This window comes from Bipolaris sorokiniana (genome assembly GCF_000338995.1).
Source record: "Bipolaris sorokiniana ND90Pr unplaced genomic scaffold COCSAscaffold_2, whole genome shotgun sequence".
Lineage (NCBI taxonomy): Eukaryota > Fungi > Ascomycota > Dothideomycetes > Pleosporales > Pleosporaceae > Bipolaris > Bipolaris sorokiniana.
This window is the reverse complement of record NW_006911896.1, coordinates 2,967,683-2,992,899: the sequence shown is the minus strand read 5'-3', so window position 1 is coordinate 2,992,899 and position 25,217 is coordinate 2,967,683. Positions and strand designations below refer to the sequence as shown.

At 53.4% G+C, this 25,217-nt stretch overlaps 9 protein-coding genes across 9 annotated transcripts; 2 read left to right on the top strand and 7 right to left on the bottom strand.

Annotated features, from left to right (window-relative positions):
* Positions 1 to 23: 23 nt before the first annotated feature.
* On the bottom strand, positions 24 to 1,623 carry COCSADRAFT_278380 (uncharacterized protein). Its single transcript, XM_007698215.1, has 3 exons — positions 1,309 to 1,623; positions 1,048 to 1,241; positions 24 to 997 (listed from the first exon to the last, which is right to left on the bottom strand). The coding sequence occupies exons 1-3, from the start codon at positions 1,529 to 1,531 to the stop codon at positions 170 to 172; spliced, it is 1,245 nt and encodes a 414-aa protein (XP_007696405.1). The 5' UTR covers positions 1,532 to 1,623; the 3' UTR covers positions 24 to 169.
* A 432-nt stretch (positions 1,624 to 2,055) lies between these two features.
* On the bottom strand, positions 2,056 to 4,603 carry COCSADRAFT_33790 (uncharacterized protein). The gene has a single exon (XM_007697439.1). It carries the CDS (start codon positions 4,529 to 4,531, stop codon positions 2,255 to 2,257), a length of 2,277 nt encoding a protein of 758 aa, XP_007695629.1. The 5' UTR covers positions 4,532 to 4,603; the 3' UTR covers positions 2,056 to 2,254.
* Positions 4,604 to 4,803: 200 nt separating this feature from the next.
* On the bottom strand, positions 4,804 to 7,955 carry COCSADRAFT_135242 (uncharacterized protein). Its single transcript, XM_007698214.1, has 4 exons — positions 6,885 to 7,955; positions 6,201 to 6,826; positions 6,123 to 6,147; positions 4,804 to 6,074 (listed from the first exon to the last, which is right to left on the bottom strand). The coding sequence occupies exons 1-4, from the start codon at positions 7,618 to 7,620 to the stop codon at positions 5,116 to 5,118; spliced, it is 2,346 nt and encodes a 781-aa protein (XP_007696404.1). The 5' UTR covers positions 7,621 to 7,955; the 3' UTR covers positions 4,804 to 5,115.
* Positions 7,956 to 8,312: 357 nt separating this feature from the next.
* On the top strand, positions 8,313 to 9,090 carry COCSADRAFT_33788 (uncharacterized protein). Its single transcript, XM_007697438.1, has 2 exons — positions 8,313 to 8,606; positions 8,655 to 9,090. The coding sequence occupies exons 1-2, from the start codon at positions 8,374 to 8,376 to the stop codon at positions 8,785 to 8,787; spliced, it is 366 nt and encodes a 121-aa protein (XP_007695628.1). The 5' UTR covers positions 8,313 to 8,373; the 3' UTR covers positions 8,788 to 9,090.
* A 48-nt stretch (positions 9,091 to 9,138) lies between these two features.
* On the top strand, positions 9,139 to 10,479 carry COCSADRAFT_33787 (uncharacterized protein). Its single transcript, XM_007697437.1, has 5 exons — positions 9,139 to 9,194; positions 9,249 to 9,527; positions 9,584 to 9,781; positions 9,924 to 10,059; positions 10,122 to 10,479. Exons 2-5 carry the CDS (start codon positions 9,454 to 9,456, stop codon positions 10,275 to 10,277), a joined length of 564 nt encoding a protein of 187 aa, XP_007695627.1. The 5' UTR covers positions 9,139 to 9,194; positions 9,249 to 9,453; the 3' UTR covers positions 10,278 to 10,479.
* Positions 10,480 to 10,597: 118 nt separating this feature from the next.
* Positions 10,598 to 12,565, bottom strand: COCSADRAFT_33786 (uncharacterized protein). The gene is made up of 2 exons (XM_007697436.1): positions 11,831 to 12,565; positions 10,598 to 11,781 (listed from the first exon to the last, which is right to left on the bottom strand). Exons 1-2 carry the CDS (start codon positions 12,356 to 12,358, stop codon positions 10,774 to 10,776), a joined length of 1,536 nt encoding a protein of 511 aa, XP_007695626.1. The 5' UTR covers positions 12,359 to 12,565; the 3' UTR covers positions 10,598 to 10,773.
* Positions 12,566 to 12,741: 176 nt separating this feature from the next.
* COCSADRAFT_33785 (uncharacterized protein) lies at positions 12,742 to 15,906 on the bottom strand. Its single transcript, XM_007697435.1, has 2 exons — positions 15,003 to 15,906; positions 12,742 to 14,948 (listed from the first exon to the last, which is right to left on the bottom strand). Exons 1-2 carry the CDS (start codon positions 15,516 to 15,518, stop codon positions 13,089 to 13,091), a joined length of 2,376 nt encoding a protein of 791 aa, XP_007695625.1. The 5' UTR covers positions 15,519 to 15,906; the 3' UTR covers positions 12,742 to 13,088.
* A 2,644-nt stretch (positions 15,907 to 18,550) lies between these two features.
* COCSADRAFT_33784 (uncharacterized protein) lies at positions 18,551 to 19,330 on the bottom strand. Its single transcript, XM_007697434.1, has one exon. It carries the CDS (start codon positions 19,157 to 19,159, stop codon positions 18,821 to 18,823), a length of 339 nt encoding a protein of 112 aa, XP_007695624.1. The 5' UTR covers positions 19,160 to 19,330; the 3' UTR covers positions 18,551 to 18,820.
* Positions 19,331 to 19,763: 433 nt separating this feature from the next.
* COCSADRAFT_78942 (uncharacterized protein) lies at positions 19,764 to 24,860 on the bottom strand (the record flags this gene model as incomplete). The annotated part of the gene is made up of 2 exons (XM_007698213.1): positions 19,764 to 21,862; positions 22,082 to 24,860. 2 exons carry the CDS (start codon positions 24,858 to 24,860, stop codon positions 19,764 to 19,766), a joined length of 4,878 nt encoding a protein of 1,625 aa, XP_007696403.1.
* Between the last annotated feature and the right edge of the window lie 357 nt (positions 24,861 to 25,217).

Below are 25,217 nucleotides of genomic sequence, written 5' to 3'. Positions count from 1 at the left end.
CGTGGGTTGAGGAAGTAATCATGTGCACACAGTTTTGTTTCAAAGTACCGAAATTGTGTGTGTGTGTAGGACTAGTCGACCCTGATACCACCCAAATACCCAATCCCTCTCGCACGATGTAACCAGTCATAGAAACCATTACGCAATTTCATCAGAATCACCGCTTCGCTTACACTGCCAACGCCTCCTTCTCCGCAAGCCTTCTTAGAACCATCCAGTGCACCAAATCCCTCGCCGCAAGCGCATCCTCAAAGCTATCATGCCCCTTGTTGCCTTGCGTCTGAATATCCCGGTTGATATACTTCTTCATCAACGTCTTGAGCGCCAAGTCGCCGGTTCCCTTGGTTCTCTTCTGCTTTGGTTGAGATTCTATTTGTGGAGATAGCTCTAGATCCAGAATCTGTTCAGCTAGATCCTCTGCTGAGGTTTCCGTGGTTGCTGCGGCTGCTGCTTCCGCTGCCTCCTTGTCGGCCTTTTTCTTTGTTTGCACAATCCTGTGTTCAACCATGTACGAATCAATCACAGTTGGATGGATCCATTTCAGCGCTCTCAGATCATTATTCAGACCATGACCTACCAGCGCAGTATGCGGGCCGACAAATCTCCATAGTGCTTCTCTCGCGCCAGCCTTGCCTCTCAAGGAAGTCTTTTTCCTCTTGGCTTCGTTCAGTTGCAGAAACGTGACTCCAGAAAACTTTGTGTTGAGGTGCAACATATGCTGGTCGGGCTGAACAAGGTTGTTGATGAGGACTTCGCCAGTCAGGTAATCAATGGCGGTCAGGCGAATGAGTTCACTATCTCCCGAGATGGCGGTTCCCATTTCGCAGTCAATAGCGACGGCAGCGCGGAATTCCAGGCTTTTTGTATGAACTGCCGGTGTATAGTGATACTGGTGTATACGGATGAGTTCGCCAGGCGCATAGTTGCGTAATTCATGCACGTGGCTGTTGACGCATGGCTTGGCTTCAGTTACATGGACATGACAACAAGTAAAGCACTGGATGCAGTTAGTGGCGAGACTCATCTCTTTGCCAATGTTGCTTTTACCCTCGTAGCCCGGTCCATGGTCCCTGGATGGGAGCTGCACTTTACTGCGCATTCTGTTGAATCATATCTACCTTTTCCCTTTGGCATCAGGATTGTGGGGAATGGGTCCCAGGACCTCTTTGGTGGGGGTGGAATTGGGTTGGCGCGACGCAATTTTTGTTGCCTTCTTAAATCCTTTGTGAGATTGAACATTGCTATTATTCGATTAGCAGTGTCAATGCATACCTCTGGTAGCACATAAGTGAGGCTTCTGGCACATACACTGGTTGCAGTCTTTACACCTGGCTTTCCCTTTGAGGTCCGCCATTGTAAGCGGCTCCATAACGAAGCCATGTTTTCTCATCATCTCTTCAGATTCCAGAAGGCTGAACAACTCAATCGGGTAGTCGTCACCTGGTGGGCACTCTAGTGGCAAAGCTGGAGGCCCTTCATATGGTTCCGGAGGAGGCGGGCCAGATGGGCGTTGTTGATGGTTGTGGGCCATAGTGGTGGTTCTTGCGCTGCAGCCTTGCTGTCAGGATCAAGAGAAGAGAAACGAGGATCTTATAGGTGCAGTCGCATGGGTATGCTAGTGATGCGCAGGAGGCGTTAATGTTAGCGGGGAGATCGCCCTTTGGTAGGAATGTGTAAACGTCACACGTGACACAAAAGCAGTTAGTTAGGCAATGATCAACCCAAGGGATTACACCCCAACAGAGCCTTGCCACTAAGCAGCAAGTAATGCGAATGAACACTGGGGACAAGTAATAGTAGTTGGTGCAGGGAGGGGTGTCTATGAGAGTGAGAGTCTCGGCAAGGCTGAGGAATGAAGGATGAGGTTTCATTAGTGAAGGCGCTAGGCTACCCCAGTCTGTCTCACCTGATCAGCGCTTCAGCCCCAAGGTCCAACAGCTGAAGACGATGGAGCAAGGCAGTCAGTTTGTCCGTCTTCTACAATTGCCAGCAAACCCTCAAAATCACTTGGGCACATCGCCTTGACGCATGCACTGTCCATTTCTGGGTAGTATTCTCTCCTTCCATTTCAGGGAAAAACAATCCTCGCATTTCTCCTATGGCACCCTTGATGCACTTCCTTTTGTGCGAAAAAGAACATATATACATTCCTCCGTCCCAATTAGAATGCACGCTTTTGCAGTTTCAAAAACAACCAAAACTATCATTAATAATCATTCCACATCAAGAATCGAAGGGTTCGTTAACTCATTGTCTAAATCTTCAACTCATCAAGCTTAGCCTCTAGCTCACCAACCTCTTCTTTCGCTTTCGTGCCTTTCTTCTCTCTATACTCCTTTGCTACAGCCTCCATGACCTTGCCCATCTGCGTATCCTTACCCTCCGCCTCCAGCTCCTTTTTGACCCTCGCAAAGTTTGCCTTGACGAAGACCTGGTACTCGCTCTTCTCCCTCTTGCCGTCTTGGCCCACGGCTGCTGCACCAGCGCTAGCACCACGAGGCTTGGGTTTTGTCTGCGCAAGCCTCCCCTTGCACTTTCCGCACGAGTGACGTGCTGGGTCTACAGACTTTGAGTGGCGCTTGAACTCGTAGCCGCACGCAATGCACTCCCAGACGTACTTGTATTCAATCTGGTATGAGTGCTTGGTCGTGACTTCTACGCCCTTGTTCGCCCCAAATGCGGCGGTTGCCTTGCGGCCCCACGACTTAAACTCCGCTCCATGAGGATTGTTGCGCACTTCGCTAATCATGAACGTGGTCAAATGGCAAAATTCGTGCGCTAGTACGTTGTAGAGACGTTCTTCGTCGTCAATGACCTTCTCTGCAAGCTCGATCGAGCAGTGGTGTCGGATCTCAGTGCGAGTGTCTGTTGATAGCGGACCGGTTCGGATGCGAATCTGCTCTCTACGCCAATTCGCTCGGCCAGCTGTTGTCTTGAGAGTCTTGGACCAGACTAGTTTTATGCCGCCTGTAGATTTCGACAGTTCTTGAATGCGACCTGAAGCAATGGTGGTGTCGAGCTCTTCCAAGAACGCCTCCGCAATGCTATGCTTCATCTCGGAAAATGCCTTGCGCTGTTCACGGATTTGCTTCACTGTCGGCGGTGCTTCGACGTTGGGCGTCTTTGACTTGGCTGTGCTACGTTTGGCAGGCTTCTTCTTAGGACTTTCGATGGGGCTCTCGTAGCTTTCGTCGCTGCTGTCATCCAGCGCGACCCCCTCCATCATCTTCACAATGTCTTCGCGCCATTGCTGCTTCCTGGGCGAAACAATTGCCTTCGCTGGTGAGTGATGATCGTTCCATTCATTGACTGCTGTAGGGTTCCAAAACGCATCGAGACTAGGTCTTCCGTCTAGATCGGCAGCTTTGGGAATTGCGAACTTCTTCTTCGAAGGAGAGACAAGTTTGGAAGGGCTCGCGGGCGCCAGGGGTGGTGTTCCTGGACGTTCAATAGGTGGAGCTTTGCAAGGCGAACGCTTTTTGGTAGGTGTTGGTGAATAAGTAAGAATTGCAAAGGCCCCATTCGAGGCGGAACTTGTGGGACGGGACGACGCTGCGAAAGAACTTGATCGTGCGTGCGTGGGCTGTTGAAGAATGAAGGAATCTGGCGAGTCCGTCATATCAATGACCTCCTGCGCGCAATTCGATGTTGTCCTGTGTCCTTTGCGATGTAGGGGCCGCATAGAGACCAGACCAGCTGGTTGTTGGGTAGGTACGGTAACTGGTTTCAGGTCTGGAATCTTGAAAGTTGGCGAACGAAACTCGTTGACTGGTCGTGGAGGACTGGCCTCGCTTTCATCGTCTTCACTATCTGAGATTACCCGTCGGGTCTGGGGTTGTCGCCGTCTAGTTTGAGCTGTCATGACGGGCTCTTCGTCTTCATCATCGTCGCTGATTTCGATAACTGGTTCAGCGACCTCTTCTTGCATTTCAACGTCCTCTTCGCCGCACAGAATGCTGGTCTCGGCCTCTTCTTCTGCCTCTTCGGCTTCCAACTCCTCTGCTTTCTTCACGGGACTCTTGCTCCCTGGCCACCGAGCAGCTTGCTGGACTTCTGCCTCTCCAAGAACATCAATCCTACTCTTCTGTCCTTGCTTGTTCACCATGCTCCTCGCTAGGCTTGTGGCATACCGTAGTCGGTTCCTCTTGTCCAAGTCTGTATCCATTGTGCCACTGCGCTCTCTCCGCTCTCTTTGCTTCCTTTCCGGACTCGCTAAGCTCTCGTCACTCAGCTTGCGAAGCAGGCGGCTGTTGCTCTCGACTGGTCGCAGGACTCGTTGCTTGCGCGGGGACAGTACGTCTTTGGGTAGGGTTGATTTTGTTGTGTGAAACGAATTTTCGATATCTTGCGATAGGCTGGCATCGCGCAATGCGCGCTTCGATGCTTTTGGCACGAGCATCGAGCTATCATCTTCCTCGAATGAGGCGTACCTCAAAGTAGCCTTCCGGGGACTCATTCGTGTCGTGCTCGCCTCAGCTGGGGGCATAAAGATGGTGGGTTCATTTGGACTGGGTTTGCGTAGGCGTGCCATATCTGCGGTATTCAGGTGGCCAATATTGATAGAAATATCCAAAGCGCTGTGTTTACAATTGGCTCAAGAATGTTGTTGTCGCATGGGTGGTCGGCCGTTGGAACTCTTGTCGACAATGTTTGTCATTGCCCGTTGTCCCGGCGACTAGCGGGGAACACGGACGCCCGCAACCGTCAGACCCCAGAAAGGGCTGAGATGGATGTTCAAAGGCGATAACACTCACCAGACCACGTTCATTCCCGGTTGCAGCACTTTGCTCCAACCAACGAAATACTTGGATATTTTGCAGTGCCAGCCAAAATCACAATTGCATACACCGGTTTTAACAACAAAAAATCATTCATACATTGCATGCTAACCGTCACAAGTACAAGTAAACCTATCCTCATTGAGCCTAGTAACCCGACAACGAAAGCTCCCAATGCGGCCATTCGTACAGTCGTTCAACCCTCTCATGGTTATCCATCTTCCTCAGAGGCGGAAATCTTCTGCCCCGCTGGCTAGGCTTTCGCGGGTTGTTCCATCCTGCTGTATTTACATCCCCAGTGGTGATTTTGTGGTCGTCCTGGTTTCCATCCGAGCATTTACTGCTGGGCGTTCTTGGCCATGGTGTTAAGAGCGCTGCCGTTCTTGAACCACTCAATCTGGCCCTCGTTGAAGGTGTGAGAGAGCTTGACCTCGAAAGGCTTGCTGCCATCGGCAGGGTGGACGGTCATGGTGAGGGGCTTGCCAGGGGCGAGCTCGGTGGAGGCCAAGTCAACACGGTCGTTGGGGCCGATCTTGTCATAGTCGGCAGGGTCAGAGAAGGTAAGAGGAAGCATACCCTGCTTCTTCAAGTTGGTCTCGTGGATACGAGCGAACGAACGGGTGATGATGGCGGCACCACCCAAGTGCCTGGGCTCAAGCGCAGCGTGCTCACGTGAAGAACCCTCGCCGTAGTTCCAGTCACCAATGACAACCCATGGGATGCCGTTCTTTTTGTAGTCACGAGCAACATCGGGGACCGCGCCGTACTCGCCGGTGAGGGCGTTCTTGACCTTGTTGGCCTCACCATTCTCAGCGTTGATTGCACCAATCAACATGTTGTTGGAGATGTTGTCCAAGTGTCCACGGTACTTCAACCAGGGACCAGCCATGGAGATGTGGTCAGTGGTGGTCTTGCCCTGGCACTTGATGAGAATAGGGAGGTTCTTGGCATCCTTTCCGTCCCAAGCAGAGAAGGGAGAAAGGAGCTGGAGACGGTCAGAGGTGGGAGACACGGCAACCTGGACGGAAGTACGGTCTTCGGGAGGAGCCTGGTAGGTGTCTTGGCCAGGGTCGTAACCGCTGGTGGGAAGACCCAAACCGGTGGGCTCCTTGAGCTTGAACTCCTTGCCGTCAGCTCCCTTTAGCGTGTCGACAAGAGGGTTAAACTTCAAAGTTCCAGCAATGGTCATGGCGACAACGAGGTCAGGGGAGGTGACGAAAGAGTGGGTGGCGGGGTTCGCGTCGTTGCGGCCAGTGAAGTTACGGTTGTAAGAAGAGATGATGGAGTTGGCCTCGCCTAAGACAAGTTAGCAGATGTGCAGTATAAAATGTGTGTAGTACATACCCTTCTTGACGTCCTTACGGTCCCACTGTGTAACGGTTAGTACATGTTGTATGATGGAAGTAAAAGAGAGTAACTTACCTGACCAATGCAAGGACCACAAGCGTTTGCGAGAACCATACCGCCAAACTCCTCAAAGGTCTTGAGCTGACCATCGCGCTCAATGGTGGCGCGAATCTGCTCGGAACCAGGGGTGACAGTGAAGAGAGACTTAGCCTTGAGACCGTGGGACATGGCGTCCTCGGCAATGGAGGCAGCGCGGGTCATATCTTCGTACGAAGAGTTGGTGCAAGAACCAATGAGACCGACCTTGAGCTCTTCGGGCCACTTGTTGGCCTCAACAGCCTCCTTGAACTTGCTGATAGGTGTAGCTAGATCGGGTGTGAAGGGACCGTTGATGTGAGGCTCGAGTTCGGAAAGGTTGATCTCGATGAGTTGGTCGTATTCGGCACCCTCATCCTCGCGGAGCTCCTTGGCGTAGTCGCGGGCAAAGTCACCAATTTGGCTACGCTTGGTAGCGGCGAGGTAGTCGTACATGCGGTCGTTGAAGGGGAAGACCGAGGTGGTAGCACCAATCTCGGCACCCATGTTACAGATGGTGGCCATGCCAGTGCAGGACAGGCTCTCGGTACCGGGTCCGTGGTATTCGACGATGGCGCCAGTTCCACCCTTGACAGTCAGAATACCGGCGACCTTGAGAATAATGTCTGTGGTTGACGTTAGCGCGTGTTACCCCACTTGCAGTAAACAATTGCGAGTACGTACCCTTGGGAGCAGTCCAGCCAGACAGCTGACCAGTCAGCTTGACACCAATGACCTTGGGAGCTTTGAGTTCCCAGGGAAGGCCGGCCATGACGTCGACAGCGTCAGCACCACCAACACCAATGGCGGCCATACCAAGACCACCAGCGTTGGGAGTGTGCGAATCAGTACCGATGAGGAGAGCACCAGGGAAAGCGTAGTTCTCGAGCACAATCTGGTGGATGATACCAGAGCCGGGCTTCCAGAAACCAATGTTGTACTTTGCGCAAGAGGTGGACAAGAAGTTGTAGACTTCCTTGTTGATCTCGTTGGCGCGGGCCAAATCCTTCTCGCCGCCGACCTGAGCCTCGATGAGATGGTCGCAGTGGACAGTGGTAGGGGTAGCAACGGAGGGCATTCCAGCCGACATGAACTGGAGGATGGCCATCTGGGCAGTGGCATCCTGGCAGGCCACACGGTCGGGACGGAGCTTGAGGTAGCTGACACCACGCTCAATCTCTTGACCGTGAGGGTCGTCCAAGTGCGAGTAGAGAATCTTCTCGGCAAAGGTGAGGGGGCGGTTGAGACGAGAGCGGACAATGCCCAGGTTCTCGCTCATCTTCTGGTAGTTGATGTAGTGGCCCTTTTCCCAGTTGGTCATCTCGACCTTGCGGGAGAGGGCAGCATCGCTGACGGTGGCCAATTGCCTGCGCGAAGCAAGGCTCTGGCCCATGCGGCCGAGCCTCGAGAACTTCTGCATGGTGAAGATTGCAGAGGAGGGTGTGGAGGGAGGAGTGATGGAGGGAGCAGAGGAAAAGAAGGCCACAAAGCTGGCGCAAGTTGGGCGATAACTAATAGCGATCACGAGCACGGTGATTGGCTCGTTTAGCCCCAGCTGGGTGCGGAATACCTCGGCGCCAGAGCAAAAACAGGACGGCAGCTGCTTTCCCGCTGGGCCGTTTCACATGCAAGGATGGTGGAGGATGAGGAGGGAATTATGGAGCCTGGAGCCTGGAGCCTCTAGTCTTGGGTGCGGCTGGCACTGGGGCGTGTGATTTATTGGGTGCTTGTGTGCGGCGACGGCGACAATTGCAGCGCAGCGACAAGGAGTGCGGGAGAGGGCGAGCTTTGAGCGTTCACTCAGACGTCATATCCGGCGCCGGCAAAGCGACCCCGCGCCCAATTCTCGAGGCGCTGATTGGCGTCTTGTGATAACACCACCTGGGACGACGGCACAGAGGCAGGCTGGCGCGCGACATTTCCGGGCCAACAGTCTCAACCCCAGGCCTGCACACGCAGCAAATTTGGCGTCTGGCGCAACTGTAGCATTTGCCTGCCCCGCATCCGGCATAGCGCCACAGGACTTTCTGGCCTGCAGACTCCCGCACGGGCCCCGCGCCGCACCAGTCCCCACACTACCAACTTGGCCCATGGCCGCCATCCATTCCCTCACGGATAACCGACGGCCGCGGATAAGCACTGCTTTGTACACTACAGCACAGTATACCACACAATGCCAGCCATACGTGGACAGGACTCGAAGAAAAAGACTCGCCGCCATACCCGCGACCTCGACCAGATCCACGCCGACCTGCGCGACGAAAAGCATCTCGCCGCCTTCAAGAATGAAAAGCCCATAGAGGACCTGCCCGGCCTGGGCCAGTACTACTGCAAGGAATGCGCAAAGTTTTTTGAGAGCGACGCCAACCTCGGTGCGCACCAGAAGGGCAAGGTGCATAAGCGGAGGTGAGACATGTAGCTGAGTATGTCCATCTAGACACTGACAAGTCCAAGGGTCAAGCAATTGCTCGAAGAGCCATATTCACAAAAAGAAGCAGAGGCGGCCATTGGCCTCACCACCAACAACGGAACCCGCACAACCGCACCGGCAGCCCCCATGGAGGTCGATCAGGTCGCACCAGCCTGAGCATAGTTATATTCAGCTCGCCGTGGAAACGTGCGAGGTTGAGGACATAGGTGGTGGTGGTGGCGGTATACCAGCGCTAAAACGTCTGGACACCAAGGAGATGGGATGCATTGCATGGCGTTCAAAATTGGGAAATGGAATATAGAGGGGTCAAGAGTTTACACGATACCCCAGGTTTCAATAACACGCAAAGTTTCGCACTTGTGTTTGTGATCGCGACGGCCGTAGTGGTAGTGCACGTGAAAGTTTAACTTAAATTTTGTTCCTATAGAACACGAAGTCACATGTCTGATTTTTCCCCGATTTCCGTTCCACCATACCTAAGCTAAAAGTGTGCAACTCAATGGTTAAGCCATTGTGAGTGAAGAACACCACGTCCAGGCAAACCTCACATCGACTGTAGGCAGGTAGGCATCTGTGTCGGCGTGGTGCTTGAAAGTTGCCTGATTAGTTACCTAAAGCAGCCTTGTACTCCCACCACCATCAACCAACACCGAACCTTGGACATAAAAAGCTAGACCTTCCAACGTTGTATCTACAACTACAGTCGCCAAATACTTCCAACTACCAAACTTTCAGTTCACCCTATTATACTGCAAAATTCCCGCCCTGTCAAAAAAATCAGAAAGAGAAGACTCATCAAAAAATCACTCACAAACATCGGCAATGGACTTCAAACCCACACCCCTCTACGGCGGCGCAATAACCGTCGACCTACCCTCCGACTACTCCGACGCCTCGTAAGCTTACCTCGTTCTTCCCCTGTAACCCCAAACTAACTAAACCCTCCGCAAAGCCTAATCCGCCAAATTCCCTCACACCAAGAAGTCTACCTCCACAACGGAGGCTACACCAGCATCGTCCTCGAAATCCTCGAGTACGTCGACAAGCCATCCGACGAAGAAGCCCTGCAGTACCATTTTTCCGATTTGGTAGATGGCACGGGTGATGCTACGACGATGGTTGCGCAGGCCAATGGCGAGATGAAGAATTTGTATGTTTTTCCCATTTACTTGCTTGTTTTTCCCCAACTCCTTCTCCATTTTCCGTGTGGAAATTCAAGAGAAGCGGGTTAAAATAATGAAAGAAAGAAAGGAAAATGGCTAACAGGGAGTTTTTTTTTTAAAAAAAAAAAGACCACAAACCCCAATCCTAACTCTAACCTTCATCCAAACGCCCCCTCCCCCCGCCGCAGGGGCACCAGCCCGCAAAACACCAGAATACACATTTATCCAGCTTATCCTTGTGCGGCTCAAGGAGCAAGGAACAGACGTAAGCCATCCCCCACCCCCACCCTTTTCCACTCTCCCCTCAAGTCGACTAATGTCAAAAAGATCATGATAACAATAAACTCCCCCCACTACCCAGGCGAATACACGCCTGCGAATTCACCAAGCAGCGAAACACAGCTTATGACGGAAGCCAAGGGGATCAAAGAAAAGGTGCTAGAGAGTTTTGCGATTAGGGAGTGGGGCTTGTTTGAAGGGTGAGGTTAGTGGTCATGTGGGAGGGGAAGGATGGATGGATGGGTTTAGTTGGTTCATTGACGGTTGTATAGGGGAGAAATGAAAGGAAAGAAAAAAAGGTAAGAGAAAAGGAAGGAAGGAAGAGGATCATGGGGTATGGGGATAGATGGCTTGAATTCAATCGAATAAATAAATCAATAAAGTAAACTTTTTACTAGACACTTGGATATACGGGACCACCCTGTGACGTTTTGACTGTGAACTTGGGAAAGTTCAGTTCAGTATGTAATACGAAAATTCACAGACATAGCACATTCAACAAGAAAAGAAGGAAGAAAAGTAAAGGCATGTGGGCATAGCACTATAATCCTCCCTCGTCTTACGAGATCCTTTTTCACAGATACGCCTATCCGTCCATGTCCCCCCCTCCCATTGTTCATCACATGAACGCTATGATATCTAGTATAAACAAGTACTACAAGAAGTATTCCTCGCTCCCAACAACCGCCACCGCCATAACTCACTTATATCCATTCGCTCTATTCAACCGCCGCCGCCGCATCTCCTCCCCCGCCATCGCTGCCCTGTCATCCAAACCCATCCCATCCCCTCTTATCCGCGAGTCCTCGCCGATCCCCCCACGTGACGCACCCTTTGGCTGAGCAGCGAGAAAGGGTGAGGGAGGAAGATCAGCTAGTTTACCCGTGGGCTGGACATCCTGCATCAAGGCAGGGTCCACTGGCATGTCAAACGTATTCTGTTGTTGTTGTTGTTGTTGCTGTTGTTGCTGTTGAGCAAATTGCTGATATACATGAGCAGAGTGTTGTGGGCTTGCAAGTGGTATCTGAGTAGAAGACGAGTCAGGACCAGGTGGAGGAGGCTGAGAAGGTGAAAAGATAGTCGGCGGTGTAGGCGTGATCGTCTTTTGGGCAGTACTGAAAGCAGACGCTGATCGTGCTTCTGCGCGTGCCTGATTCTGGCCTTGTCGCATGGCTGATAAGCCTTTATTCATCTCGCTACATTCGGGGCAGTTCCTGATGACCTGACTGACAGTTTCCTTGATGCGGACCCAATGATAGAGTTCAGCAATGGCCGCAGTCGTCTTGTTGATCCCGCCATGCTGCTTATGGTGTATTTCCTGGGCAATCTCATACTGCTGCTTCGGATCGGCAATGACCTCCTTGCCTTTGAGCCACAATTTCTCCGGTTCATCGTCATTAGCCGGCGTCAGTTTGTAGTGGGTCGCTGCGCTGCGGAGGCGGCTCTTCTCTGCGCGATCGGCGCCGTTGGGGTATTTCCCATTTTTGAGATAGAAACGTATCTTGTCAAACCGCTCTTCTGATACAAATTCGTCATCTTGACCCAAGTCTCGTCCATAGATGATGGCGTCGACGAGCTCGCCAGGATACGACTTGAGATTACCACACCCCTTTACACGACCGATGCGCTTGAAGCCAAGGGCATCCCATATGCGACAAGAGGCGACGTTGGTCTCGTAAACAAGATTGAAGACTGAATAGGTGTAGCCCTATGGTTGTTAGCGCAGCATCCAGACGGCGCAATTGCGCAAAACATACCAACTTCGGGGCCCAGTCCAGGTACGTCTCACCCATCAGACGACCGACACCACGATTTCGCGACGCATCTGTAACAAGAAAACCGCCGTTGCAGACATGGCTCGACCGGCCCGGATAGTTTGGCTTGATGTAGAAGCTTCCGAGACACTCCCGTTCCCAATCGCATCCTCTGCGGGCCATTTCGTGGAGCTGACGGCCGTCCTGAATTTCGCCCAAAAGCATAATAGCACCGAAGACTCCGAACCAGTAGGGGCCAAAGCTTTCGAGGGGTAGTGGTTCGACCATGGGGTACGTGTCGCCTTTTTCAATCTCGCGGCCAAGCTGATCGCATAGGTATGCGAGTAGTGTGAGGGGCACTTGGTTGGGCGCAGAAAAAGGTATGATTGTCGCAGTCGTAACACGGTCGCGCAGAATGACTTGATACGGCGCAATGCCTACGGGCAGAGGGCTGCCTGGCGGAGGATATGGTATGTCGCCCGAGGTGCGGTATACAACTGGTGCGCTGGGGTCATCCAGCATCGCAGGCATGGCGGGCGAGCGGGGTGGAGGGTGAGGGCCGTTGGAGCTCCCTGTCGCGCGCAATTAGCATTGTGGGAGGAGGTGAGAGCATCAAGTCCAATCGAGGTGGCAGGGCCAGTCGCATCGTATGATGCTATATGAGCGGAGTGAGTGGCACGTCGGGGCCATGTTGAGGGAGAAAGATGTCCGCACCCACACGATGACGTTGATGGTGTAGGACCTACCTTGCAGTGCCTGACGAGGGGCCCTAAAGATGACCAAAGGGCAGGATGAGAGATACTGCCGTGATGTGGTGCTCGCGCCGAGTGCCTGGCAGAACTGCGCTAGTAGCGCTCCAGGCGGCTAGCCAATAGGGGCCGTCTTGGGTGCAGAGAGCTCTGGATGGACTACATGGATGGAATAGATTTATTCACGACAGGCATCACTTCTAAAAAGAACAACAGCTGCAATTGTTAAAAAAGCGATTGAATTGCGACATAACGCCGTGCAATGGTATAGCGTTGTCCTACCACCATGAACAATGCCACAACAAAACCAAACAGCCTTGTGGATATCAATGATAATTTATACAAATGAAAGAAAGCAAAGTTTAATCTTTCGTTGCGGCGATACACATTCAAAAGGTATTATGTAGAGTAAAAGAAATGCGAACCGTCCTTCATTCACACGCACGCCCAACGTCTTGATTCTGTATTGATACAATTCCTTCCCCTCAGCGTATCAAACCCTCATCCGACTCTTAGTAGCCAGAGACCATCTGAGAGTACAGGAAGTTGCCTGCTTCATCAACATACTCGATCGTCTGTTTGCTGTAGCAGTAGCCAGGCTCTTGCCATGGCAGAGTTGGGTGGGAACCACCGTAGCTGGGGTAGCTGGGATGGCTGGATCCAGGTCCGGTAGGCTTGTTGCCAGGGGTGTTAGGGGAACCGTATCCAGGCCCGGTAGGCTTGTTGCCAGGCGCGTTAGGGGAACCGTATCCAGGGGCATTAGGAGAATCGTATTCAGGTCCGGCGGGCTGGTTGTATCCTGGCTCACTAATGACTGGGATATCCAGAGGAGTAGGAGTGTAGGTGAAGGGCTTGCCAGCGGGGAGGTGCTCGGTGGCCTTAGGGAGGACAGTGTAAGGGGCGCTCAAGTCAGGAAGCTCGTTCTCAGAGGCGGCGGGCTTGGCCTTGTTGCACTTGACGTTGACGTGGAAGTTGGGGAGGGTATCAGGGTCGAGTTCGCCGTTGACACCGACAACCTTGTAGTAGAGGTTCTCCTTGAGGTAAGCCTCGATGTGGTCGGGCGTGAGAGACTTAAGCTCGCCGGCAGCTTGCTTGCCTTGAAGACAGGTGGTCAAGGGAACAGAGCCTTCGGTCATGACGGGTTGAGAAGAGTTGGAGCCACCGACCATCATACCACCGATAATACCATATGAACCGACATAGTTGGAGGTTTGTGTGTAGTCGGTGGATGGGTCGTAAGCAGCCTCGCCATCATCGCCACCTACAGAGACACCAACAGTGCCAAGAGGGGTGCTAGCAGAGAGGGTCGAATTGGCCTTGACAGGGTAAGGAGCAGTCGAGTTGGAAGTCGAGTTGTTGCCAGGCTTGCCAACGAAGCAGTGAACAACATATGATCCCTCAAGCGCGTACTTGTCGGCGGTGACGGAAAGGATGGTGTGGTACTCGCCTTCCTTGATGGGACGGCCAAGATACTGACCAGTCTCAGAGACATCGTCATCACGCTTCGTGATGGATCGGCCGTTTGCAGCGTAGAGCGAGTTGATGGAACGGACAACCTGGTCGTATGAGTTGGAGCTGGTGTCGGGGTAAAAGTATCCAAGAGTGCGGGTCTCGTAGACGTCTTGCGAGGTGTAGTAGTTGCCGGCAGCGTCCTTGGTGAAGGGCTTCAGAGGCGTGTAGGCGTTCTTAGGCTCGCCCTGGTTCCACTGGGCCATGGGGCGCATAACGTTACCGTTGGCGACGTAGGTGTTGGGGCTGATGATCTGGAGCATGGCGAGAAGACGATCAATGTTGCAGTGGTGAAGCCAGAAGAGAGGGTCGAAAGCAGCGACATCGAGGTAGGCCATGTGGCCACCGCTCTCACCGCCAGTAATGCTGTGGATAAGATCGTGGACAGACTCAATGCTGTCGACGCCGCCACCGCTCAGGGCGGTACGGACACCAATAGCAGCGGTGCTAGCGGCGCCCCAGTTGGGCTTGCTGGAGAAGAGAGCAAAGATACGGTCACGAATCGAGAGGCGGGCAGAGGCAAAACGGGCATTCAACTCGTTGTTGTTGCTGCGAGTAGGATTGGCGACAGGGCGGCGAAGCGTGGCGGGGAAGCTGTTCCATGGGCCTCCGCCCATCTCAGAGGGAAGCGAGTTGCCGAAGCTGTAGCTGTAGAGAGGGTTGGCGATCCTGACAGAACCTTGGGGCTTGTTGACAGTGACGGTTGGATCACGGATAAGGGTTGGGACAGCAGGAGCGTTGCCTGGATCGCGGGCGTAGTCAAAGAAGGGCATACGCAGAGTAGAGGCGATTTGACGCAGACGACCCTGCTGGCTGCCAGGGAACTCCTGAATCACCTCAAGGACAGACTGGTACCAAGCTTGCTGTGGGCAAAGTGTTAGTTGTGACAAGTTAGGCTAGCAGTGAAGAAGACGTACCTCGTAAGCGGCAAGGTAGGGCCTGTGCCATGAACCAAATAGGGTCATGCCGTGGGGGCAGAAACCAGCATTGTTCAACAGAGGAGAGGGGAAGTTGTTCCAGGTGACAAAGGGACGGCCGTGGACACCGGAGACCTGGTAATAGGAGAGGACGTCACGCTTGTCCTTTGCCATGAACCGCTCCATACCGAGAAGGTACAGGTTCCAGGCCTCGGCGTCGCGAGCCAAGTCGCGGATCTCGAGACGGGGAGCAGCAGAGCTTCCGCCATTGCAGTCTCCATTCGAAGCATAGCCGTTGCTGCAGGCACCCTTGATGGGAATGGGGCCCCTGGACTGGCGTTTCTGGAGTTCTCCTTCGATCTCCTGGAGGTGACGCTTGACAAGGTCCTCGGAAGAGTGGCCGGCGAAAGCATGGTTGTGGCGAGCGCCATGCTGGAGCGCAACAGTGAACTGAAGAAGCGACAAGAAGGCAAAGACCATGGACATCATGCCCGCGGGCTTGCTGAAGTTGGCCATGGTGAGAAGAAGAAGAGGGTGCTTTTTTGAGTGCTTGTACGTAAACGACGAAAAGGGCCGAGGGCCAGAACGAGGGACTGGTTTCCCGGGGAGGCGAAGAAACGGGAGCAGGAATTAGAATGGATGAAGCTAATGAGCGTAACGACCGATTGGAAGCGAAGCCAACAGGTCAAAGGGAAAAAGGAAGTTGCTGGTCAGAAACCTCGACGTCGGGAACAACGAGGAATCAGAGATGCGGCGTGGAGGGTGGACAAGGGGCGGGCGTGTGGCAGCATGATATATCGAGGCAGTCTTGTTTTTAGTCTATGCTTAAAAGGGTGAGGGACCCAGCTGTTGGTGGCCCATTTGGACGCCAGGCGCTCGAGGGGAGTGTGGATTCGTCGTATCCGTGGGCCATGACTGGAGCGGTGGGTGGTGATTGGTCAGGCCGGAGAATGGAGTGGATTGGGTGCATGGCCCCAGTTGGTCCCGAAACGACACACGACGACCGATCTGCACGGGCTGCCCCTGACTTGGCTGCAAGCGACGAGGCGGCGCGCGCCAGGGCCATGGGAGGCCGTTGGCTGCTGGCGACTGGGGATGCAGGGGTTGTAGTGCTGAGATTTGTGTGTGTGTATTATTGTCACGCTGCCATGACCCCAAGCGCCCGTCGTCTGATGCGGCGAGACCTAGCTAACGGCATGGCGGATATGGTGAGAGGGGTAGGTTTTGTCAGATGGATCCAGTGGCGTTGAGGAGGGGGGGGGATGGATGTCAAGGTGAAGGAGAGAAGACGGACAAGGACGAGGAGTGGGCGGCGGCAGAGGGGCGAGTCAGGCAGGCAGGCAGGGCGGGCGGGCAGCACAGCCACGCCACCACCACGGCCACGACGAGAATGGCAATGGCTCAAGCACGCAGGCATTTGCATTCACCCACTCAGGCACGCCCCCATTGCAGCCCCCGACGCCCGTCCCAATCATGCCTTAGTCATGCACGCTGAATAAAAATCGTTCGTCAGTGCAGTCGGCGCGCGCGCCTCCCCCAGAAGCACATGTCATGCCATGTCCACGCCATACCATTGTGATTGTGCACTCCCTCCTATACTGACTGACTGACTGACTGACTGACTGCCCGCTATACGATGCTACTCCCTTGCCATCTACTCACTACTATACTACTTACACCCACACCCCTTCTTCTCGTTCCCACTTATTCCTCCCATACTTACCCACACCCACCTGTCGCTAGTTGCGCCCGTCTTTTCCAGAAATGACCCACGCCCCGTTTCACCATGTTTCTCCCATCTGCCTCCACCCGTCGTCCCCAATATCAACGCCCCTCTGGTCCCTTGTTGCTGTTTCATCAGTGCTATTTTTCGCACATCATCAAGGCTTGGTTTTGTTCAAGCTTTTCGCATCTCCATCTGCCGGGTGCCTCTATCGATATTACTTAGTAGTTGCATGCATTCCTCAACAACCATGTCCATCTGCCGCCGCCCTTCCGCATAATGCCCATGTCTCGATACATGCCATCTATGTACGATGTACCAAGTACATACTCACACGTACACACACTCTCTCCCTCTCCAACCTTGTTCCATCTATGACGCCTGGGTTCCCAACCCGGCTATCTCGGTCCGCTTACTACCGTTTGCTGGGTCGCTCAACGCGCGTTGCGCAATGCAGTGACATAAAGTATTGCGTCGTCCCTGTATGCGGTACCCACCTACAGTACTATTCCTCATTTTACCATCCTCTCCCGCGACAGGTCGCCACTGTCTGGACACATCCACATCCACCATGCTCGTTTCCCTCGACGTAACCACCTGCCTGCAAGGCACCGCCATACTAACCATGCACTACGACTTCTACGAACCCCCCTAGAACGCACTCCCGTCGCTAAAAAGCAATCTCATCTAGGTCTGCTGCGCCTGTCTTGGACTTTACCGGCCAAGTCTCCAAGAACAAGGAAAAAACGGTGTCATCATTGCTGCCATCGCTCCCCTTGGCTCTCCTCAACGGCGACTTTTCTAAGCACTAGAAATCAGCCTCAGCTTTGTGCAACCCCAACGGCTATCTCGCTCAAGCGAAAAACTCTCTCCCATGATCTTATAGGTAACCCAGACATTATCATCAACTTTGCCATGCTCCCATGTCAGCTTGCTAGCATCAAGTCGACAGATCCTCATATCGGCGCACGGTACCTTTTTTTGCCCAGTGCCGCTACGACTATCGCGGATGTCTGGTCTAATCCCAATGTGGACACAGCTCAAGACCGCGCACCCTCGGCTCGTTCTAACCTAGCTCCAATTCTCGCGTTTCACATTGCACAAACTAATCTTCTAGTCGCCACTCCTACCATGGAATTTGTCCATTTTAGCTTCTGACTACAAAACTTTGATGCCACAGGCCCCCCGGCTCTCCTACCTAGCAAGACAATTGCGTGCAGCTAAGCGATGGAGCAGCATTTCCGGTAGGTCGGATGCGCACGGGACGATGCCATCTATTTAGCCCATTGCAGATGCTAGCCCTCGTCCTAGGATACGAGCGCATCGGCAAATGCTTCCCAATCCTCAACTGCTTATTTGCTACTGCACTTCATGTTTTTGAATGCTGACATGCACGTCAGCTTACGTTCGGTGGTCTGAAACACCTCGTAAAGCCGATGGGTACTTAGCAAGCGGGTGATACAATTGCGTCTTACGCCCAAGTTGTTGGCCCGCCTAGAACCACACTAGCCCGTAAAAAGCTCTCAGCTCAATATACTATTCCAGCCAAAACGCCTCTGTGTAAATTGTCCCTATACCAGCGTACCGCCAAGTTCACCAATCCAGTAATGCCGAGGTGCTCTAGTCTCGCCGTGCAAGTCATACACCTAAACGCGGGATGGGATCACTGGTCTAGGAAGGGGCCTGGACATGCTCCCAATTTAGCATCTTGGCTACTAAATAGAGCCAAGTACATGCGTGTTGTCTACATACTCTCTCGCTGCGTACGGCGTATATAGTCGAGCGGTCTAGCCGCATCCATGAACCAGACATGTGCACCCCTACAGGGCCTCCACATTCAACCGAGAAGTCAACAAAAATATAAGTTTTGAGAATATCTCATCTATACATACTGGATTCAGAAAATATTACACAAAAAAAGTAGTTTTCCGGTATACCCTTGAACCCCAGCATAACCCATCATCGCCATCACCTCTCTTTTCAACCCCTCCGAAAAAAATCCAATGGAACCGGGTACCCCTTAGGTCCTTTCCTAAGAGTTCAGTTCCATTCCCCAAACCTCCTTCACCTAATTAGTAAACAACCTAGCTTCAAGCTAAACATGTACGCGCACACATGTATGTAAAACACATCCAATATACATATCCGCGTGCTTACACCCGCCCACCACCCACACATAGATCTGTCCATCCCTCACAAACATAATCCCACTGCCAATCCCGCTCCAACCCACACAACCCCACGTACACACCTTACCATATATCATCCCTTCCTCTCTAGCCATAACCACAACCACAGCCACCTCTCTCCCCCCTTCTCCCCCGGAAGCCCACGGGACCCAAGCCACCACTCCAGCCAAGCACGGCACAAGATGCCAAGCGGGGGGTGCCAAGCGGGAATAGGGAGAGAGTGACACTCCAAAGTATTTATTCATTTTTTTCCTTAAAATATATATACATGTGTATGGGTGTATATACATTTGTGTTAGTTATGAAAATAAGTAAGAATATATAGGATTTTCCACGTACGATCTTGACAAACACATATGCATACGTAACCTCTCTCTCTCTCACTGACAGCGAACATAGCACCAAAAAAAAAGAAGAAGAAAAAACGGAAAAAAAATGGAGGAAAAAAAAGATAAGACTTTAAAGCCTTATCAATTAAACCCAAGAGGAAGAAAAAAAGGGAGAATAGGAGAGAGATTTAGAATGAACGAACGTAATGTTTGCGAATAGCAAGAACCACCCACTTTCCCCACAACGAAGTAACCTTATCAAACAAAGGAAGTTAGCTTGTTCAAGTAAAAGATGTCTTTTTTTTTAAAGAAATGAAAGAAAAAAAATTGGCGGAGAAAGAAAGTGGGTATATAACCAATTGGACACCAACAACAGCAGCATCATCGTCAAGAACCTCCTCCTCCCCCCCCAAAAAAAAAGATGACATGTCGATACATATATTTCCTCTCTTCTCCTCGCTGCCTTCCATATCCCCCCAACACACACACCCTCCTTCACAAAAACAACAATAACAAACATCTACTGAAAAGCCCCCCTAATCTTCGCATACAGCTCTGTATCCAAGAAATTATAATTCGGATCCGAAAAACAAAATGGCGCCCGCAACAACGTCTCAGCCGTAGGGCGTTCCATGGGATCAATAGTAAAGCAATCGTACATGAAACTCAAGCCCTCGACGCCAATCACGCGGCTGACATCTTCAGGGATGGGCGGGGCCTGGTTGAGGCTACCGAGTTTGTAAATGGCGCCGATAGCTTCTTCCTTGGACCAAGGGCGTTTACCCGCAAACATTTCGAGCACGACGCAGCCGAGGGACCAGATGTCGACTTTGGCCGAGTAGCCCTGGCCCTGGGAGCGGATGACTTCGGGCGCCATCCAGAAGACAGAGCCTTGCATGCTGTTTGTCACGTCGTTGCCGTAAATGTTGTCGGTCTTCTTGGAGATGCCAAAGTCGGAGATTTTGCACGTGCCGTCGAGATCGAGGAGAATGTTGTCGGCTTTGAGGTCGCGGTGCAGGATACCTTCACGATGTAGGTACGAGAGACCCAGTAATGTTTGTCGGGTAAGAGATGAAACAACGCTTTCTTCAAACTTGCCGTGCTTGCGGATGCACGATCCTACCGAGCCACCAGAAATGTACTCGAGGAAAATGGAAATGCTGTATTCCTTGCGTTCGCAACCAAGATACTGCACGATGTTGGGATGATCCAAATGCTGCATAGTATCAATCTCCTGATCCAGACTCTTGACCAGTTCCTTAATCTTGTCCTTGTCCGAGCCGGCCGCTTTGGCATTGACTTCGACTTGCTTGACAGCAATCAGTTCACCAGTCGTGATGTTCATACCCAGGTATACACGACCAAACGTGCCCTTGCCAATCAGCTGTCCTTTCATCCACTTGAACGTTGGCTGGCGCGACGGCATGCTGGATAGATGATCTTGGGGTATCGTCTCCATAACAAGACGTGATCCGCGCTGTGGTCGAACTTGTTCCGTTCTGGCGTTGAACATCTTGGTCGATTTTCTCCTGATTATGTCACCACCATTGCGTAACGTAGCAACGCGTGATGGCCCTAGTCCGGCGGGTACATGGCCTGGCAAATGTCTGTTCTCTAGTGGCTGATACTGCGACTTGACGACTTCACGAATAGACTTCGTGCGTCCCAAGCCAGCACCTGACTTGCGCATGTTGCGCTGTGCAATCGACTGTAGTCCAGCACCACCCCGATGGAGAGTTGGATTCGCAGGAGTGGGGTCGGCTGGCAAAGGCTTGTTCTCTGGTATGAACTCTGTAGATCCATCTGTCTCGGCCTCCTCAAGCATAGGCTGATCGAGATTGACGTTAGGAAAGAGCTCGTCGAGATGGTCCACGAGGGTTTCAGCCGGTGGGCGGTTAGCCCAAACATCACTGGCGAATGATTCACGGCGCGAAAACTTGTTCGTGTCGTCTGGCGAGTCGGTCCATGTTGTTGATGCAGCCGACTCAGGATGCCAATCGCTGGCCTGAGATTCGTGATCGCCCATTGCGCTTGGTTCTGCGGATTTTTCAGTCACCTGGGCTAGTGAGTTCTTTGATCTTTGCGTTTTGAGCCGGAGGTTCGGTCTCCGGCTACGAGAGTTAATTCTAGTAACGGGTATGTCTTTTTCAGGTGGAGGAGGACCAGCTCGTCCGGCGAGTGGCGCCTGGAATAGTCCATCATCAGAATCATCGTCGTCCGCATCCATTGGATCAAGGTTGGGCGACTTTGTGATAAAAGAGACTCGGGCTTCCTCAAAGTCATGGGTTGGGCCATATACTGATGCCCTAGATGGCTCCCTGGTAAGGCTAGGTTCAGTGGGTTGTGCGGTGTGAGGGCTTCGGCCTGGCGACCGAGATCGATCATCCCTTTGGTTGGGGCCTGCAAAATCCGGCACCAAAATGCTAAGGTCTGGCCGCTCGGTCGGGGAATCGTTACTGAAAGCTTCTTCATAGTCAGGAATTCTGAATGGTATGTTGCCTTTGCTCATGGTATATTCACCAGGGCTGCGGGGCGACCCACCTGGACTATTTCTACCGGAACCGGTTCTGGCGCCGAAACCGTTCTCCTGCAGTACTTGTTGCGAGGGCCGGATACCTTCTGGCGAGCTTTCGTCCTTTGGTGGAGGAAGGGGACCCTTGTTGGGTGCTCTGTTGGCGGCTCCAATACCGGCTCCTAGGTTGCCTGCTCCAATAATGGCTGCGGCAATGCCGCCAAGCCCACTTGCGCCTTGAGGTATGGCTTTGCGTTTCTCAGGCTGGGATTCTGCTGAAAAGGATTTTGTTTGGCCGTCATCACTCTCCGGCCACGAACACCTACTCTTGTTCTTTGTCAACGAGTTAGCTTTCAAAAGTGTACTGGTGTCAGCCGGTACAGGCGGCGGCTCTCTCAAGGGTACGAGCTGCTTGCTCTTGCGCTGTTGATCATCGAAGGGTTTCTTCAGATCCTCGTAAGGCGAAGCGCGTGGTTCGTCAAAGTCAATGACCCGCTGGCTTCGGTAACTAATGCTGTCGCTGGTCGCTGAGTTCAGATCAGGGCTTTGCCCATTCATCTTGGGGAATCGAGTTTTGAGATATTCTTCTTGTTTCCGCTTCATCTCCCTTCGGTGTTCTTCTGCAGCTGCTTCAAGCAGCTTGCGGCGTTCCTCTTCGGATACGTCGCCACGCGAATCCCAGGACTCGGGCGGCCTACTGCTACTACTACTGCTGCTGCCGCCGCCGCCGCCGCCGTGCGACCTTTCGGCTGCATCACTGGGTAAAAGCTCGTTCTTATCGACCATTTTGCGTAGAGCTGCGCTCTTGTCTGCAACCAGCGTAGACTCTTCTGATTTGGCGCCTGGCGAATCCAGCTGGGAGTCGGCATTGAAACGCGAGTATGCATTGTCATCAACCGCCCGGGCAGCTGCGTGAGGGAGCGAGACACCAAGCCCGGTTGACGACCCAACTGCTCCTTCTGGAGGTATTTTGACAAAGATCTTCAGCTCACCAAACCGGTTTCCATATTGCGACCGAGCCTTGAGCAACTTGGAGTCGGAAAGCGGGCGATCGTGTTCATACTGGCCAGGAACAGTCAAGTGCAGTTCAACTCCGGGTACCTTGCTTAATCCTTGGATCAGCTCCTCACAACATAGTGTCCGTAATGAAGTCGCTGAATCGACGTTGGTGATGTCGAGAAGGCGGTAATTCCAGCCGTCTGGTGTGACAAAAGCAAACTTCCGGTCTTCCTTCCCGTGAGTGCGGCCACGACCAGCAGCACGGTTGTCGGAATCTGTCTGTGCAGAGCGCCTTGATGGAGGGCGCTCGTTCAGAGATGTCTCACTCGAGTTCATAGTCGACTTTCCAAAAAGAGACCCGCTAGGGTGAGTGCGATGGCTGGCTGGACTGGTCGGGGAATCTAGACTAGTATCGTCAGACGGGTGGCTGTCCTTCTTTCTTCCACCCATAATTTTCTTGAAAAAGCCTTTTTCGTGGTCCTTGGCGCTGGTCGGAATATCCATGAGGCCCGCATTGGGTCGTGTGCCTTCCCACCCATTCTTCCGATTCTCACTACGGCTTTCAGAACGGCCCTCAAAGGATCTGCCAGAAGGTGGCCCTGAACCAGTGTTGGCAAAAGTAGAATTGATCGACTCAGCACTGTTGACACGGTTGTGGGGCGAGTAATAACGGGAGCCTTGGGTGGTCAGGCCCGCGCTCAGCTGTCCGCCGTTTGTAGCAAGGCGAGCAGATGGGAGACCTGGACTGTGCTGCGGGCTTGACTGACGGTGGTTTCCAGCGCCCAGTGACGATGGTCCGAATTCAGAAGACGTATTTGGGCTGTGTCGTACCTGTTTGACGTCGAGACCTTGGAGAACCTCCCGCGAGTAGGGACTGCGCGCAGGTCCTTCTGAAAAGTCTGGCGTGGGGCCGAGGCCGGGGACGGTGAAGTTGCGCTGCTGTGTGGAAATGCGCCTGGACGGATTTATACTCGCGCCAGGCGAATGCACGAGTAGCTGGCGCCCGGGGCTCTCTTCGCCATTGCCTGCAGTTGTTGGCGTTGAACCAAAGTCCATACCACGAGATCCAAGATAGGGCGAATTCTCCAGGGTGCCTTCTGTGCCTGCGCTCGTCATGCCCGTGTCGGAGCGTTGGGGTGGAAGCCGATATGAATTTGAAGCGCCTGACTCGACAATGCCACGAACGAGTCTGCGGAGCTTGCGACCTTCATCACGCTCCCTGTTCTGATCCCACCCAGTCCCACTTGCAATGCACTGCTTGGCTAGCTGGGGAAAGATGACTTGGTGCATCATGGCCACATTTCCCTTGCTTCCATGACCACGGCCAATGTCGAGAAATTTAGACCCTTCCAATCCCAGGGTTCTAAACGTCTCTTGCCAGTCGCGGGAAAAGTTGTTGCTTGCCAGCCACTGCTGAACGCGCTCGGCGGGCCATTGCATGGAGGCATCGTGGGGGGATATTGGCGTTGTGCCGTTGCTTTCTGGGCGATAGTAGACGCTGCCATGGCTCTGGACCATGGGGTTCTGCAGGGTCGCTGTTGGAGGACCGAGCGAGTCGTAGGTGTTTGTTCTGTCGGTGGGTATGTTGAGGTTATTGCGGACATTGGGCGTCGGGGGCATGTTGTAGCCATTGGAGCCATACTGGATGCTCTGGACGCTGTCGAGGAGGCTGTTGGAAAAGGGCTGGGGCGGGGCGTCGGTGGTGGCTGAGTGGGAGTTGTCTCTGTAGTAGGGCTCCGAGTAGCCCCTGGAGGTGTGCAGCGGGGGGATGCCAACGCCAGGTCCAAACGACTCGCCACCAGGGATGTAGGTGGCCGATGTCAGAGGAGGCTCGCGCTCGACGGGAATCTGCTGAGGCGGGGGGGGGCCTGGCGGAGGAGGTATGTTGTGGGTGTGGGGGTAGATGTGGTACTGGCCTGGATCGTAGCCCGGCTGCTGGTACTGGGGCCGTGGCGGTCCCCAGCTTGTCGAGTGCGGGGGAGGAGGAATGGGGATGCCGCCTAGGTTGTTGTAGCCCGTTGGTCGTGGCGGCGGGGGAGGCAGCGCAATATGGCCAGCAGGCGTGCTCGAGGGCTGGGGCGGCGGGGGAGGAATGTACTGATGCATGGCGACGGGACCCTGGCGGTGATGGGCAGATCAGCGGCGGTATGCGCCCTTGCGCGCGCGCGCTGGCGGGCGGGCTCTCTCTCTCTCTCTCTCTCTCTCGCAGAAGTGAGGAGCACACGATGTGTAGCCAGCAGCAGAAGCGACGACGATGACGACGGCGAGGGCGACAGCGAGGGTGGTGGTAGTGGTGGTGGTGAGGAATGTCGTAGGCCGAGGCTGACTAGTCCCCCAATGGCGTGGTAGGCGTGGGCGGGGAGGGTTTCAGGCGGCGTGCAGGTTGATGTGTGAGGTGAAGAGGTCGTTGGGCGGGATTGGCTGGCAGGCCTGGGTTGGCATGTCTCGAGGGCAGCAAACAGA

Bases quoted from the DNA above. Each gene is read 5' to 3' on its own strand.
- COCSADRAFT_278380 (XM_007698215.1), bottom strand. From the start codon at position 1,531: ATGGCCCACAACCATCAACAACGCCCATCTGGCCCGCCTCCTCCGGAA. The intron at 1,242-1,308 runs GTATGTGCCAGA...ATCGAATAATAG, and splicing joins GTGTAAAGACTGCAACCAGT to CAATGTTCAATCTCACAAAG. The intron at 998-1,047 runs GTAAAAGCAACA...AACTGCATCCAG, and splicing joins CCATGGACCGGGCTACGAGG to TGCTTTACTTGTTGTCATGT.
- COCSADRAFT_33790 (XM_007697439.1), bottom strand. From the start codon at position 4,531: ATGGCACGCCTACGCAAACCCAGTCCAAATGAACCCACCATCTTTATG.
- COCSADRAFT_135242 (XM_007698214.1), bottom strand. From the start codon at position 7,620: ATGCAGAAGTTCTCGAGGCTCGGCCGCATGGGCCAGAGCCTTGCTTCG. The intron at 6,827-6,884 runs GTACGTACTCGC...CGTCAACCACAG, and splicing joins TGGCTGGACTGCTCCCAAGG to ACATTATTCTCAAGGTCGCC. The intron at 6,075-6,122 runs GTATGTACTACA...AACTTGTCTTAG, and splicing joins CCGTAAGGACGTCAAGAAGG to GCGAGGCCAACTCCATCATC.
- COCSADRAFT_33788 (XM_007697438.1), top strand. From the start codon at position 8,374: ATGCCAGCCATACGTGGACAGGACTCGAAGAAAAAGACTCGCCGCCAT. The intron at 8,607-8,654 runs GTGAGACATGTA...GACAAGTCCAAG, and splicing joins GGCAAGGTGCATAAGCGGAG to GGTCAAGCAATTGCTCGAAG.
- COCSADRAFT_33787 (XM_007697437.1), top strand. From the start codon at position 9,454: ATGGACTTCAAACCCACACCCCTCTACGGCGGCGCAATAACCGTCGAC. The intron at 9,528-9,583 runs GTAAGCTTACCT...CCCTCCGCAAAG, and splicing joins TCCGACTACTCCGACGCCTC to CCTAATCCGCCAAATTCCCT. The intron at 9,782-9,923 runs GTATGTTTTTCC...AAAAAAAAAAAG, and splicing joins AATGGCGAGATGAAGAATTT to ACCACAAACCCCAATCCTAA.
- COCSADRAFT_33786 (XM_007697436.1), bottom strand. From the start codon at position 12,358: ATGCCTGCGATGCTGGATGACCCCAGCGCACCAGTTGTATACCGCACC. The intron at 11,782-11,830 runs GTATGTTTTGCG...TAACAACCATAG, and splicing joins TGGACTGGGCCCCGAAGTTG to GGCTACACCTATTCAGTCTT.
- COCSADRAFT_33785 (XM_007697435.1), bottom strand. From the start codon at position 15,518: ATGGCCAACTTCAGCAAGCCCGCGGGCATGATGTCCATGGTCTTTGCC. The intron at 14,949-15,002 runs GTACGTCTTCTT...CTTTGCCCACAG, and splicing joins CCTACCTTGCCGCTTACGAG to CAAGCTTGGTACCAGTCTGT.
- COCSADRAFT_33784 (XM_007697434.1), bottom strand. From the start codon at position 19,159: ATGAATAAATACTTTGGAGTGTCACTCTCTCCCTATTCCCGCTTGGCA.